At 43.3% G+C, this 16,966-nt stretch overlaps 1 protein-coding gene across 1 annotated transcript in view; it reads left to right on the top strand.

The window, feature by feature from the left end:
- Positions 1-12,091, top strand: part of LOC139424090 (protein kinase C alpha type-like) — a 41,614-nt gene extending 29,523 nt beyond the window's left edge. Inside the window, exons 9-13 of the mRNA XM_071175788.1 lie at positions 1,587-1,725; positions 2,628-2,708; positions 5,462-5,569; positions 9,570-9,710; positions 11,861-12,091. Of these exons, the coding sequence (XP_071031889.1) occupies positions 1,587-1,725; positions 2,628-2,708; positions 5,462-5,569; positions 9,570-9,710; positions 11,861-12,028 (637 nt within the window). The 3' untranslated portion in view covers positions 12,029-12,091. The remainder of the gene's footprint in view (positions 1-1,586; positions 1,726-2,627; positions 2,709-5,461; positions 5,570-9,569; positions 9,711-11,860) is intronic.
- Positions 12,092-16,966: the final 4,875 nt, after the last annotated feature.

Here is a 16,966-nt window from a genome sequence, read left to right as displayed (position 1 = left end):
TGTTTCCGTGAAGCAAAGAACGTTACAGTCTGTTATGTCTCTCTGGAATGCTACCCTTGCTCGGATTTCATCAACCTTGTTGTCAAGAGACTGGACATTGGCGAGTAGTATGCTCGGGAGCGGTGCGTGATGTGCCCGTCTACGGAGCCTGACCAGAAGACCGCTTCGTCTGCCCCGTTTACGGCGACGTTGTTTTGGTTCCGTTTCGTGAAAGTCATATTCCTGGTCGTAATGATAGTGAGTTGACGTTGCTCTTATATCCAGAAGTTCCTCTCGACTGTATGTAATAAAACCTAAGATTACCTGGGGTACCAATGTAAGAAATAACAAAATACTGCATAGTTTCCTAGGAACGTGAAGCGAGGCGGCCATCTCTGTCGGCGCCGGAAGTAATATGTGGTTCTGTGGTAAACACAGTGATATAAAACACAGGGCTTAAAGACAGGGCTAAAACACAGTGATATAAAACACAGTGATATAAAACACAGGGCTTAAAGACAGGGCTAAAACACAGTGATATAAAACACAGTGCTAAAACACAGTGATATAAAACACAGTGATATAAAACACAGGGCTAAAACACAGTGATATAAAACACAGTGCTAAAACACAGTGATATAAAACACAGTGATATAAAACACAGTGCTAAAATACAGTGATATAAAACACAGTGCTAAAACACAGTGATATAAAACACAGTGATATAAAACACAGTGCTAAAACACAGTGATATAAAACACAGTGCTAAAACACAGTGATAAAACACAGGGCTGAAACACAGTGATATAAAACACAGTGATATAAAACACGGGCTAAAACACAGTGATATTAAACACAGTGATATAAGACATAGGGCTTAAACACAGTGATATAAAACACAGGGCTAAAACACAGTGATATAAAACACAGGGCTAAAACACAGTGATATAAGACACAGGACTAAAGGACTAATATAAAACGCAGAGCGAAAGCAAATGAACAGGCAAAAGAGCAGAAAGACGCCAGAAAGGAAGGTAGAAGCGAAGGAAGGGTGAAAAGAGGCGGGCTGCTGTAGGACCACAGCTGATTAGAAGCCAAAGAATGATTGTCTGTTGTAGTGTTTTAGTGTGTTGAATGCGTGTTGAGGGACAGAAAAACAGGATAATTTAAGGCAAAATATTGATGTTTTTCAAATGTTTTCAGCCTCCCTCTGATCTTCTGCCTCCTTCAGAAAGAACAAACAGTAATAATTCAGTCAACAACACACCAGCTCCGTAATCAAATGACAGCTTACACAATTAAACTCTCAAACGCCTTCCTTCCACACCTCAACACTAATTTCTAACCACTAGGCTACCCCAGGGCAGCAGGGTAGCCTAGTGGTTAGAGCATTGGACTAGTAACCGAAAGGTTGCAAGTTCAAATCCCCGAGCTGACAAGGTACAAATCTGTCGTTCTGCCCCTGAACAGGCAGTTAACCCACTGTTCCTAGGCCGTCATTGAAAATACGAATTTGTTCTTAACTGACTTGCCTAAAAAAATAATTGCTCTTTCACTGTCTCTCTTGCTCTTTATCTCTCTCCCTTTCTTTGATCCCTCTATCACAGGGACCTCAAATTGGACAACGTGATGCTGGACTCTGAGGGCCACATTAAGATAGCAGACTTTGGCATGTGTAAGGAGAACATGTATGAAGGCATGGTCACACGCACTTTCTGTGGTACCCCCGACTATATCGCCCCAGAGGTGAGGACCACAGGGGTGGGGGGACTGAGGGGAGAGACTGGGGGCGAGAGATTGAGGGGAGAGACTGATGGGGGAGTCTGAAGGGAGAGACTGAAGGTAGAGATTGATGGGGAGAGACTGAGGGGGAGAGACTGAGTGAGAGAGACTGAGTGAGAGAGACTTAAGGTAGAGACTGAGTGGGAGAGACTTAGGGGAGAGACTGAGGGGGAGAGACTTAGGGGAGAGACTGAGGGGGAGAGAATGTTCTTTCCCAATTTCTGCACGTGCTGTGTTTTATCCCTCACTACATGTAAGAATTGAATCTCATTTCACGTCTGTGGCAAAAGCCATCACAGCTCAGTTACAATTTAGCTGTGTGTGTGTGTGTGTGTGTGTGTGTGTGAGTGTGTGTGTGTGTGTGTGTGTGTGTGTGTGTGTGTGTGTGTGTGTGTGTGTGTGTGTGTGTGTGTGTGTGTGTGTGTGTGTGTGTGTGTGTGTGTGTGTGTGTATGCTTGTTTATGCATCCAAGTGAGTGTGTGTGCGGGCGCAAGAGCTTCTGTGTGTTTCTGTACAATGTGTGTGGGTGGACATGTGGACTGGTAAATTGGATGGTAGGAAAATAGTCCTTTGTTATGGCAGATATACATAGCCCACTGTAATAATGGTGGGTGGTGTGGTGGAAGTTTAGAAGAGAACAATCGTATGTGCTGCTACTGCTGTTAACGTAGCTCAGAGCAGAGTAACTGTCCTTGACTGAAATTGCAGGCAGAGCAAACCTGGGTAAATATGAAAATCACATGGGTTGCAGTGGTTCCCACATGCTGGTCCCACAATGGAATAGTGGGTGTGTTTGGGTTGGGCTTCTAGCAGTATATTATTAATGTAATGTGGCTCTTTCACCTTTCTCTCCTCTCTCCTGACAGATCATTGCATATCAGCCCTATGGGAAATCAGTGGACTGGTGGGCTTATGGGGTTCTCCTCTACGAGATGCTAGCAGGACAGGTACGTGCAGTAGTATATTTGTCAGATGGAAGTCTATTGTTCAATAGATCAAATGTGGCCTCATGTTATGCTGAGTCCATATTTCATAGCATCCTATAGCCTATATACAGTGCCTTGCGAAAGTATTCGGCCCCCTTGAACTTTGCAACCTTTTGCCACATTTCAGGCTTCAAACATAAAGATATAAAACTGTATTTTTTTGTGAAGAATCAACAACAAGTGGGACACAATCATGAAGTGGAACGACATTTATTGGATATTTCAAACTTTTTTAACAAATCAAAAACTGAAAAATTGGGCGTGCAAAATTATTCAGCCCCCTTAAGTTAATACTTTGTAGCGCCACCTTTTGCTGCGATTACAGCTGTAAGTCGCTTGGGGTATGTCTCTATCAGTTTTGCACATCGAGAGACTGAATTTTTTTCCCATTCCTCCTTGCAAAACAGCTCGAGCTCAGTGAGGTTGGATGGAGAGCATTTGTGAACAGCAGTTTTCAGTTCTTTCCACAGATTCTTGATTGGATTCAGGTCTGGACTTTGACTTGGCCATTCTAACACCTGGATATGTTTATTTTTGAACCATTCCATTGTAGATTTTGCTTTATGTTTTGGATCATTGTCTTGTTGGAAGACAAATCTTCGTCCCAGTCTCAGGTCTTTTGCAGACTCCATCAGGTTTTTTTCCAGAATGGTCCTGTATTTGGCTCCATCCATCTTCCCATCAATTTTAACCATCTTCCCTGTCCCTGCTGAAGAAAAGCAGACCCAAACCATGATGCTGCCACCACCATGTTTGACAGTGGGTATGGTGTGTTCAGGGTGATGAGCTGTGTTGCTTTTACGCCAAACATAACGTTTTGCATTGTTGCCAAAAAGTTCAATTTTGGTTTCATCTGACCAGAGCACCTTCTTCCACATGTTTGGTGTGTCTCCCAGGTGGCTTGTGGCAAACTTTAAACGGCACTTTTTATGGATATCTTTAAGAAATGGCTTTCTTCTTGCCACTCTTCCATAAAGGCCAGATTTGTGCAAAATACGACTGATTGTTGTCCTATGGACAGAGTCTCCCACCTCAGCTGTAGACCTGCAGTTCATCCAGAGTGATCATGGGCCTCTTGGCTGCATCTCTGATCAGTCTTCTCCTTGTATGAGCTGAAAGTTTAGAGGGACGGCCAGGTCTTGGTAGATTTGCAGTGGTCTGATACTCCTTCCATTTCAATATTATCGCTTGCACAGTGCTCCTTGGGATGTTTAAAGCTTGGGAAATCTTTTTGTATCCAAATCCGGCTTTAAACTTCTTCACAACAGTATCTCGGACCTGCCTGGTGTGTTCCTTGTTCTTCATGATGCTCTCTGCGCTTTTAACGGACCTCTGAGACTATCACAGTGCAGGTGCATTTATACGGAACTTGATTACACACAGGTGGATTGTATTTATCATCATTAGTCATTTAGGTCAACATTGGATCATTCAGAGATCCTCACTGAACTTCTGGAGAGAGTTTGCTGCACTGAAAGTAAAGGGGCTGAATAATTTTGCACGCCCAATTTTTCAGTTTTTGTTTTGTTAAAAAAGTTTGAAATATCCAATAAATGTCGTTCCACTTCATGATTGTGTCCCACTTGTTGTTGATTCTTCACAAAAAAATACAGTTTTATATCTTTATGTTTGAAGCCTGAAATGTGGCAAAAGGTCGCAAAGTTCAAGGGGGCCGAATACTTTCGCAAGGCACTGTATATCTGTTCCTGGTTCTACATATTTTGAATGGGACATGCTTATTTAAGATGGTGAGGAAGGCACTTTTAAAGAATAACCAGGCATCCTCTACTGACAGGATGAGGTCAATATCCTTCCAGGATACCCGGGCCAGGTCGATTAGAAAGGCCTGCTTGCTGAAGTGTTTTAGGGAGCGTTTGACAGTGATGAGGGGTGGTCATTTGACCGCAGACCCATTACGGATGCAGGCAATGAGGCAGTGAGTACAGACCTGGGTAGTAAGACAGAACTCTGCAGGCTTTCTCTGCAGGAGATTACATCACCGCCCCCTTTGGCAGTTCTATCTTGTCGGAAAATGTTACAGTTAAGGATGGAAATTTCAGGGTTTTTGGTGGTCTTCCTCATCCAGGATTCAGACACGGCTAGGACATTCGGGTTGGCAGAGTGTGCTAATGGCGTTGTTGTCACAGTAGCACTCAATATCAGGGCAAAGCATGTCAATGCATTCTGATGGGACAATCTGAACAGATGGTAGAGAACTATGGCTGGCATCTATTGCCAATATGAACCCACTGTACACCAATGACTTCTATGACAGATGAAAGACTTCACGGAGGAACATTAAAGGAACTCACACACACACACACACAGAGAAATTAGATCCACAGGTTGGTTCTGAGTGGCTGCTGGGTTTTTAGGGCTGAGTTCCCAACTGTCCTCTGTTTTATTCCACCTCAGAGTGGTGGCTAGTCCGGTGGTATCGCGCTGTGTAAGATCACAAAGACAAGGGGATTGACAAAATACATGATTGGTCACATTTCTTTGGCTATTTGTCCTTTTTGAAGATATACTGTAAGTATACCATAAGCACTGCATGTACAGTAAACTTATTTTCATATCTTATCCACTATAACCATGTTGCTACAAATGTGGACCTTCAGTAAGCAAATTGCAGTAAAATGTGGACCCTCACTCGTGTGTACATTTTGGTTGTCAACTGTATCAATGAATGACGTGTGTATGTTGTTTCCCTGAAGCCGCCGTTCGATGGAGAGGATGAAGATGAGTTGTTCCAGTCCATCATGGAGCACAACGTGTCCTACCCCAAGTCTATGTCTAAGGAGGCTGTCGTCATCTGCAAGGGAGTAAGTAGCTGGGAGATATGGGGTTGTATCTCTCCTACAGTAACTCACTGGGAGATATGGGGTTGTATCTCTCCTACAGTAACTCACTGGGAGATATGGGGTTGTATCTCTCCTACAGTAACTCACTGGGAGATATGGGGTTGTATCTCTCCTACAGTAACTCACTGGGATATATGGGGTTGTATCTCTCCTACAGTAACTCACTGAGAGATATGGGGTTGTATCTCTCCTACAGTAACTCACTGGGAGATATGGGGTTGTATCTCTCCTACAGTAACTCACTGGGAGATATGGGGTTGTATCTCTCCTACAGTAACTCACTGGGATATATGGGGTTGTATCTCTCCTACAGTAACTCACTAAGAGATATGGGGTTGTATCTCTCCTACAGTAACTCACTGGGAGATATGGGGTTGTATCTCTCCTACAGTAACTCACTGAGAGATATGGGGTTGTATCTCTCCTACAGTAACTCACTGGGAGATATGGGGTTGTATCTCTCCTACAGTAACTCACTGGGAGATATGGGGTTGTATCTCTCCTACAGTAACTCACTGGGAGATATGGGGTTGTATCTCTCCTACAGTAACTCACTGAGAGATATGGGGTTGTATCTCTCCTACAGTAACTCACTGAGAGATATGGGGTTGTATCTCTCCTACAGTAACTCACTAAGAGATATGGGGTTGTATCTCTCCTACAGTAACTCACTAAGAGATATGGGGTTGTATCTCTCCTACAGTAACTCACTGGGAGATATGGGGTTGTATCTCTCCTACAGTAACTCACTGGGAGATATGGGGTTGTATCTCTCCTACAGTAACTCACTGGGATATATGGGGTTGTATCTCTCCTACAGTAACTCACTAAGAGATATGGGGTTGTATCTCTCCTACAGTAACTCACTGGGAGATATGGGGTTGTATCTCTCCTACAGTAACTCACTGGGAGATATGGGGTTGTATCTCTCCTACAGTAACTCACTGGGAGATATGGGGTTGTATCTCTCCTACAGTAACTCACTGGGATATATGGGGTTGTATCTCTCCTACAGTAACTCACTGAGAGATATGGGGTTGTATCTCTCCTACAGTAACTCACTGGGAGATATGGGGTTGTATCTCTCCTACAGTAACTCACTAAGAGATATGGGGTTGTATCTCTCCTACAGTAACTCACTGGGAGATATGGGGTTGTATCTCTCCTACAGTAACTCACTGGGAGATATGGGGTTGTATCTCTCCTACAGTAACTCACTGGGAGATATGGGGTTGTATCTCTCCTACAGTAACTCACTGGGAGATATGGGGTTGTATCTCTCCTACAGTAACTCACTGGGAGATATGGGGTTGTATCTCTCCTACAGTAACTCACTGGGATATATGGGGTTGTATCTCTCCTACAGTAACTCACTAAGAGATATGGGGTTGTATCTCTCCTACAGTAACTCACTGGGAGATATGGGGTTGTATCTCTCCTACAGTAACTCACTGAGAGATATGGGGTTGTATCTCTCCTACAGTAACTCACTGGGAGATATGGGGTTGTATCTCTCCTACAGTAACTCACTGGGAGATATGGGGTTGTATCTCTCCTACAGTAACTCACTGGGAGATATGGGGTTGTATCTCTCCTACAGTAACTCACTGAGAGATATGGGGTTGTATCTCTCCTACAGTAACTCACTGAGAGATATGGGGTTGTATCTCTCCTACAGTAACTCACTAAGAGATATGGGGTTGTATCTCTCCTACAGTAACTCACTGGGAGATATGGGGTTGTATCTCTCCTACAGTAACTCACTGGGAGATATGGGGTTGTATCTCTCCTACAGTAACTCACTGGGAGATATGGGGTTGTATCTCTCCTACAGTAACTCACTGGGAGATATGGGGTTGTATCTCTCCTACAGTAACTCACTGGGAGATATGGGGTTGTATCTCTCCTACAGTAACTCACTGGGAGATATGGGGTTGTATCTCTCCTACAGTAACTCACTGGGAGATATGGGGTTGTATCTCTCCTACAGTAACTCACTGGGAGATATGAGGTTGTATCTCTCCTACAGTAACTCACTGGGAGATATGGGGTTGTATCTCTCCTACAGTAACTCACTGGGAGATATGGGGTTGTATCTCTCCTACAGTAACTCACTAAGAGATATGGGGTTGTATCTCTCCTACAGTAACTCACTGGGAGATATGGGGTTGTATCTCTCCTACAGTAACTCACTGGGAGATATGGGGTTGTATCTCTCCTACAGTAACTCACTGGGAGATATGGGGTTGTATCTCTCCTACAGTAACTCACTGGGAGATATGGGGTTGTATCTCTCCTACAGTAACTCACTAAGAGATATGGGGTTGTATCTCTCCTACAGTAACTCACTGGGAGATATGGGGTTGTATCTCTCCTACAGTAACTCACTGGGAGATATGGGGTCATCATTTTAAATGGGCATCGATGACCCTATACATAAGTTGTTCAACTCATGTAAAAAAAAGCATTTTAAACAATGCTTGTGAGGCAACATATACATGTATACATTTTTGACACCACACTACGGTGATTTGGAACTGGATGGCATGCTCCAACTGAAAAACAGAATGATATACAATACGTAGGGCTGGGTGTTGTCCAGTAGGCTTTTATTTCAACTTGAAATCGACAACATGGACACAACTCTCAATAATTGGTTTTATTCCCTAACAGTCACAAGGATGCTTATCATATGACTATATTCCATTGAGTTGAAGCAAAGATGTGTTCTGAACTATTTAAAACAGAGTCCTGTTCTAATCTAGTGAGCATCGGATTCTCTCTAGGGGTCTACTTCAGGGATGGGCAACTTGGATAGGGGTGTGGGCCACAAAAAATCTGAACTCATCATGATCACGGATCTGCATAGCCACATCCATAACCACTCATGCAGTCAGACCCTACGTGAAATTTTGTTGCCCCCCCAAACAAAGTTTTGCCATGAAACGTAGAAGAAAGTTTGCTGCATTTCTACACATTTTCCCATGGGGCGGAGGGAAGTTTTAGCAATTTTACAACTCATTTCATTGGCAGTGGGTGGAGAGAAAAAATGTGTGATTTTACAGCTAATTTCCTGTAATTCCACACGTTTTGCCATATGGTGATGAGAAATGTTTTCAGTAATAGAAATGAATAAGGGCCCCCGGTCAGTAATTTGACCATGATTACTACATGTTAACATAGCTGGCTAGACTAACTTACCGATCTCATTTTGTTTGCTGACATGGGCTGATTGAGTGACTGTCAGTGACTGACATGACATTTACAACATTAACAATGTCTACACTGTATTTCTGATCAATTTGATGTTATTTTAATGGACAAAAAAATGTGTTTTTCTTTAAAAATCAAGGACATTTCTAAGTGTCCACAAACTTTGAATGGCAGTGTACCATTGAAATTTGAATTTTGCAGCAATTTACACACAGAAGAGATTCAATGTAGATGTTCTGTCTTCGGTTCAGTTACTTAGGGATGATGTCACCCGCTGTCCATGCTTCTGAACATATACAGTAATTCATCATCTGATGCTATTGTCGTCGTGACAACAGAGGCGTGTCTCCTCAACCCTTCTCTCCTCCACCTTTAAATCTATATGATCTATGAAATCATTATTAAATGAGACAATTTGGAGTTGAATAAAATAGGCGCTAAATACATATTATCGATAACCATCATTTGCAATTTCCTCCCCTTTCTATTTTTAGGCTGGATTCTGAATAATGAAAATATGGATCTAAAATAAGGTTATTAAGGAAGGCTGTTGGAAAGGGAAATATAGAGTGGCTTTAAGAGTTGAAGGGAAGCTACACAACAGACCACCAGTAATAAAGAACTGCTGTACAAAAGGCTATACAATTGTAGCTTCTATAATGCTCAGTTATGGGCTTCTCTCTCTCTTTCTCTCTCTCTCCCTCCCTCTCTCTCCCTCCCCCATCACTTTACTTCCCCCACCTTCCAGTTCATGACCAAGCACCCATCAAAGCGTCTGGGCTGTGGTCTGGAGGGCGAGAGGGACATCCGGGAGCAGGCCTTCTTCAGACGTATCGACTGGGACCGCCTCGCCAACAGAGAGATCCAACCGCCATTCAAGCCTAAAACGGTGTGTATGTGTGCGTGCGTGACTTACCCAGCTATTAGAGTCATTCCAGAAGTTATTGGAAGTCTATGATCAGATGAAAGAGACCTTTTTATCCACATGCACAGGCTGCTATCATAACAAGTCTCTTTAAAGGGGAAATCTTCAGTTCAAACCATTACAAAGCGTCACCCCTCCACTGATAGCTACAGTAAGAGATGGGGCTGGAGAAATGTATCCACTCTCAAATTCATAGACAAAGCTATGGATAGAAAGACTGACCATCCATCATATCAAAATGACAGTTTTGACCATGTTTTGAGGTGATACAGTGTTTGTTTACAATGATTCTGTTTACAAACAAAGGAGTAAAACAAGCTTATATTTTGGGTTCTGATGGAGTTAAAACATTGAACTAAGCTCTTGAGGGTTTTATAAGTTATATTCCTCAAGAATCAATGGGGAAATATCATAAAATTAAAAGTCAAAAGGTGGATGTAGCACACACGTATTGGCACTTTAACCTTTTAATGCAGTGGGCTAAATCAGCGTCACATGGAATGTTTATTGGTAGTCTTAAATAAATCTACTTTGAAAGAAAAGTTTACACCTCACACACATGGTTATGGTCTTAAAATGAAGAAGACACCTGTACCATGTCAGATATGGAGTTGAAATGTATTCAATTTTTTGTTTAAATCCCAATATTACACTTTATATACATCACAGGAGCCTGAAATATAACAAAACCGCTTGACATAGAAACACAACATTTTCTGCATTTAAAAAAAATCTAAGTTTCTAAAAAATATTAATAACATTCCACCCATGAGGCCACTAGAGGGCGATTTGGTCATTTGACTGCAGGAAAGGGCTGGAGAGGACCACTCACCACTCTGATGCACAACATCAAAGACACACACTTCAGGTGCACTATTACTCATAAGTGGGGTTTGTATCATATTTCTAAAGAGTTGTAAAACTATTTTTAAAGAGTTTTAGAGAGTCTGTTTCCATAACTAAATTGGCCACTGTAGAAATGTAGGCATCACTTAGTGTGTGTGTGTGTGTGTGTGTGTGTGTGTGTGTGTGTGTGTGTGTGTGTGTGTGTGTGTGTGTGTGTGTGTGTGTGTGTGTGTGTGTGTGTGTGTGTGTGTGTGTGTGTGTGTGTGTGTGTGTGTTCGTCCGTGTGTTCGTGCGTGTGTTCGTGCCTGTGTGTGTCTCTCTGATTCATCTCCTACCCTGTGTGGGTCTGAGAGCCTGCAGCCATGTGTCACTGTGGGAGGTTAAAAGACTGCTAGAGCACAGCTGCAGCCTCCATCTACCCTCCTCCATCCCTCCCTCCATCCCACCATCCTCCTTTGCCACCCTTCCTATTGCTAAACACACTCTCACAACCAGGTGTGGGGGCTTTGTGACCAAACAACACCCCAACCCCTACCCACCCCTCTCTCCCTCCATCCCACTTCTCTCCATCACAGCCCCTTCTTTTCCTACAAACACACTTGCCGGGCGTGGGGGCTTTGTGACCGAACCCTCCTACAGAGGTTTAAGAATACATTGGTTTAAAAATAGCCCTCTAAAAGCCTCGTAGCCCTCACACCATATCCGCCGCATTGCTTCATGGCGGATGTATCAGTGTGGGTTCACATACAAACAGAGCGAATTCTGGTCTCCATTTATTCTGGAGGTATTGTGAGGTACAGTATATTGTCATAATGAGATCGTTCTGGAGGTATCGTGAGGTACAGTACACTGTCATAATGAGATCATTCTGGAGGTATCGTGAGGTACAGTATACTGTCATAATGAGATCATTCTGGAGGTATCGTGAGGTACAGTATACTGTCATAATGAGATCATTCTGGAGGTATCGTGAGGTACAGTATACTGTCATAATGAGATCATTCTGGGGGTATCGTGGGGTACAGTATACTGTCATAATGAGATCATTCTGGAGGTATCGTGAGGTACAGTATACTGTCATAATGAGATCATTCTGGAGGTATCGTGAGGTACAGTATACTGTTGTAATGAGATCATTCACCCACATAAAGTGACAGCTAGACATCCTCTTGCTGTGGGCAACATAATGCACTTCCTTTACCGCCTAATATCAGCCATGTCTCTGTCTCTCCCTCTACCTCCCCCCTCTCTCTCACACACCCACACAGGGCGGCAAAGGAGCAGAAAACTTTGACAAGTTCTTCACACGCACCCAGCCCATGTTGACCCCTCCAGACCAGCTAGTCATCGCCAACATTGACCAGAGCGACTTCGCTGGTTTCTCCTACATCAACCCACAGTTCATCCACCCTTCCCTCCTTCACAGTGTGGTATGAGGGGATAGATCAGGGAGAGGAGGAAGAGAGAGAAAGAGGTTGGTGAGAGAGCAAGAGAGAGAGAGGGGGAGAAGAGAGCCATGTGGACTGGGACTGGGACAGCAACCCTCCAGATTGTCCCTTTGTCAAAGAGACTCATATTATCTTCATGTGTTCTCTGGACTTCAGTCGGCGACATTCTGTAAACAAGCTGTCCGCGAACGATCTCGATTGGAATTTGTCTGATGCGATGGAGGGGGTAAGGGAGGGGTTGGTGTACAGGGGAGTATGTCTATCTGGTGATTGAGCGCAGTAATCATGGATACATTGATTTGAGAAGTAGGCCTGCAGTAAGCGTTGACAGTACAGTAAGCATTGACATGAATTGCACACTGTTACCATGGGGAACCCTTTAACTCTGCAACCTACTGGCCTAACATTCAGGAATGGGTTCCATGTTTTCCACAGTTCCAGAACCTCCTACTTGCTCTAGAACCTAGAGCCAAACCCTACAGTACCTTCCTGTCCGGAAGTTGTCTGTGGGACTACATACAGTATCTCATGATTCCTCAGTGTGTTGCTATGGATAGTAAAAGAGAACTCCCTCCCTATGAAGCATGATGGAACATACCCTCCTGTCCCTACCTTTCCTCTCTCTGTTGTACCTACTGTACTGTACTGCCATTTCTAAACAGTCTGCTACACCACATTCTAGATTATATTTATATACCTACAGTTACACGAGTGCCAAAATAGAGGTGAAACAAATCATTTTATTCCAGTACATATCTATATAAACATCTACTATCTACAGCGTCCTTTTCTTACGAAATTCCTATAGTCAACTATGATGTCTTTCCTTGTGGCGAAGCCGTTAACCCTTCTGATGGTGTCAGCACGCTAAACTAAGCTCAACACCATGTTTCTCTGGCAGTTTTATTAATATACTCCAAACCCTTACCGAACGTTTACAAACCGCTATCAAACGTTTACAAAACGTTACTAAAATGTAACCCACCAAGTATAGCTGTGTCTAACCTAGTATGTTGTTAAAGAACAGCTTTTAGGTCCGTATGAACAGTTGACTGATGAAACAATGATGAACTTTTAAAGATGGTGTCCAATTTTATTTTTGGTGAAAGCACCGGTACCAATTTATTATTGAGTTATTTAGGAGAATTTATGAGCAAGACTGAATTGAGGATATGGTTCTGTTCATAAGGTTTGCAACAACATGTAACTTGGTATTCTATTTATGGGGAAAAATCTTGAACTGAGGTTCATGAGAAGACGATGTTTTGATTTTCCTACTGAAAATGCTCTTTCCATATGCACAATGCAGTTCTCGGTTGCATGCTTATTTCCTGATTCTGAAAAAGCGCTAGATGACTTTCTAGGGGATGCAGCACACGTCTGATGTTTATCATTGTAAAACCAAGTATTATGATATTTGTTGATTAATTCATTGTTGTCTGTATGAAAGTCCTACCCCACTGAAAAGCTGAATGAGATTCAGAGACTTGTTACTTATTAAACATATTCCGTATATTTCCCTCTATACTTTTCTGTCCAGAGAGGACATTGTTTACCCTATTTGTCGACCATTTTGTAGATATCGAAAGAGCTTTTTCAAAAAGAGAAATGACTCGCAGATTTTATACCACGAACTGAATGTGCTTTTATTACCTTAGACGGGTTAAACATCTCTGTTTAGATGACTATCCCAAAAACACATGAGGTTTGGCTGAATCTTTGGTAGCTTTGTTATCAGCGAAGCCTCGTAATATGTATTTTCTCTATTTATCCACAGTTTGTTTTTGACTATTTTAAAGGTAGAGTCAGAGAAATGACCTTTGCACAAAAAGCATCGCAGAAATTGCGATGAGCAAGACTCAAGACTTCACTCTCACAAAGTCACCCACAGTATCTGTACATGGGTTCCCTTCACGCGCTTACAGAGTAGTAGGCACTGGACCAAAACTGACCCGCACTCTCAGTGTGTTGCAGAGATTGACCCACTATGCCGTTTACTTTGTGCATCTTGGTCATATCGCTGACTCTACCTTTAATGTTTAACAGACGATATGCAGTATCTACAGTATGTGTGACTGTGGCGCGTGGTCCCTGGTTGAATACACTCCTACTCCTAGCCTTGGCAGAAGTGTGTTTTCTGGCTTTCGCTGTGTGCATGTGAGGGTAAGGCCTGATCTAAGCATGAGAGAAGGCATGATGCATGTAAACACAGATCCCCAGGTGTACAGTATGAAGTTCATGTGTCACCAAGCATCACAGTGAGACACACGCCTGTCCCGCTAGCCCCTCCCACTACACTTCTCTCCTCTTTCTGTTCTCCTCTTCTCCATTTGTTTATTGGTTTGTCTTAGTGTTCAGTCTCCTGACTCAACCAAGTTCTAAATTCAGTCAGAACTCACCTCTAAGCCATGGACACAACGATTTGAATTTTCTGTCTCTTCTGTTTTGGTTGTGGTTATGTAGAAGATCTCTTTCTGTGCCAGACTGTGAACCTACATAATGAGAGATCAACACAGAACAAGCACAGGAAGTTCAATCAGACACAACTGAACTGCCAAAGAATAAAGAAACGTTGGTCTATTGTTTAATACACCCTGACCACAAAGACACAGTTGTTTTGGCGTTTCAGCCTATTGCCAAATGTCTTGCATTTAGTCCGTTTCTGTTAGACAAAGGTATTTGTAGCATGTCCTTGAAATGTAGCTGTTCAATGGGGATGACTACTGAAATGATGTTAACATGTAACTTTGATTCCATTTTAGTATTAAAGTGTCCCATCTGGACCAAATGGACCTATTAGAAATAAGGGGAACCATATGTTTACACAACATTGCTGATGAGACAAACTGAGAAGTATTTCATTGAGTCAGGATCTGTCCATCTAGATATTATGTTTTACTTCAAAGATGTGGAGGTTTCTACATGGAGAATATAGCACTCTCTATAGAACTTATCAGATACTAGTGGGAAAGAGAGGCTAACCATAGTTAGCTAACCATAATTAGCCCTGTGAATGACGTCTCACATTGAGAGTCTATGTCTAGTGAGTGGGCGGTGTTTGGGCTACTATAGACACAAAACCTCCAAGCAGTATGTACTTTTAGGAGGAACTACAATCACTTGCAGTCATTATTTGAATCACCGTGGCGATCATGGGACCACAACACAGGGATGTTTTGTATGCTTTGTTTTCATTTCACTCTCCTTGCTTTTGTTTGTCAGGTTCTCCCCTGTCCCTTCGCTAACTGGGGTATAAAGGATACTGTGTATGAATAAACCAATGAAAATGCAATCTGCTTTATTTGTGTTGTTTAGCTTTCTGTAGCCTCCCAGGCTTCGTATGTAGACCCACTCCAATTTGCTTACCGCCCAAATAGGTCCACAGACGATGCAATCTCAACCACACTGCACACTGCCCTAACCCATCTGGACAAGAGGAATACCTATGTGAGAATGCTGTTCATCGACTACAGCTCGGCATTCAACACCATAGTACCCTCCAAGCTCGTCATCAAGCTCGAGACCCTGGGTCTCGACCCCGCCCTGTGCAACTGGGTACTGGACTTCCTGACGGGCCGCCCCCAGGTGGTGAGGGTAGGCAACAACATCTCCTCCCCGCTGATCCTCAACACTGGGGCCCCACAAGGTTGCGTTCTGAGCCCTCTCCTGTACTCCCTGTTCACCCACGACTGCGTGGCCACGCACGCCTCCAACTCAATCATCAAGTTTGCGGACGACACAACAGTGGTAGGCTTGATTACCAACAACGATGAGACGGCCTACAGGGAGGAGGTGAGGGCCCTCGGAGTGTGGTGTCAGGAAAACAACCTCACACTCAACGTCAACAAAACTAAGGAGATGATTGTGGACTTCAGGAAACAGCAGAGGGAACACCCCCCTATCCACATCGATGGAACAGTAGTGGAGAGGGTAGCAAGTTTTAAGTTCCTCGGCATACACATCACAGACAAACTGAATTGGTCCACTCACACAGACAGCATCGTGAAGAAGGCGCAGCAGCGCCTCTTCAACCTCAGGAGGCTGAAGAAATTTGGCTTGTCACCAAAAGCACTCACAAACTTCTACAGATGCACAATCGAGAGCATCCTGGCGGGCTGTATCACCGCCTGGTATGGCAACTGCACCGCCCTCAACCGTAAGGCTCTCCAGAGGGTAGTGAGGTCTGCACAACGCATCACCGGGGGCAAACTACCTGCCCTCCAGGACACCTACACCACCCGATGTCACAGGAAGGCCATAAAGATCATCAAGGACATCAACCACCCGAGCCACTGCCTGTTCACCCCGCTATCATCCAGAAGGCGAGGTCAGTACAGGTGCATCAAAGCTGGGACCGAGAGACTGAAAAACAGCTTCTATCTCAAGGCCATCAGACTGTTAAACAGCCACCACTAACACTGAGTGGCTGCTGCCAACACACTGACACTGACTCAACTCCAGCCACTTTAATAATGGGAATTGATGGGAAATGATGTAAATATATCACTAGCCACTTTAAACAATGCTACCTTATATAAATGTTACTTACCCTACATTATTCATCTCATATGCATACGTATATACTGTACTCTATATCATCGACGGTATCCTTATGTAATACATGTATCACTAGCCACTTTATACTATACTATGCCACTTTGTTTACATACTCATCTCATTTGTACATACTGTACCCGATACCATCTACTGTATCTTGCCTATGCTGCTCTGTACCATCACTCATTCATATATCCTTATGTACATATTCTTTATCCCCTTACACTGTGTACAAGACAGTAGTTTTGGAATTGTTAGTTAGATTACTTGTTATTACTGCATTGTCGGAACTAGAAGCACAAGCATTTCGCTACACTCGCATTAACATCTGCTAACCATGTGTATGTGACAAATAAAATTTGATTTGAT

Source organism: Oncorhynchus clarkii, chromosome 13 (assembly GCF_045791955.1).
Source record: "Oncorhynchus clarkii lewisi isolate Uvic-CL-2024 chromosome 13, UVic_Ocla_1.0, whole genome shotgun sequence".
In the NCBI taxonomy this organism is placed as follows: Eukaryota; Metazoa; Chordata; class Actinopteri; order Salmoniformes; family Salmonidae; genus Oncorhynchus; species Oncorhynchus clarkii.
The sequence above is the reverse complement of the archived record's forward strand: the minus strand, read 5'-3'. Positions and strand labels throughout refer to the sequence as shown.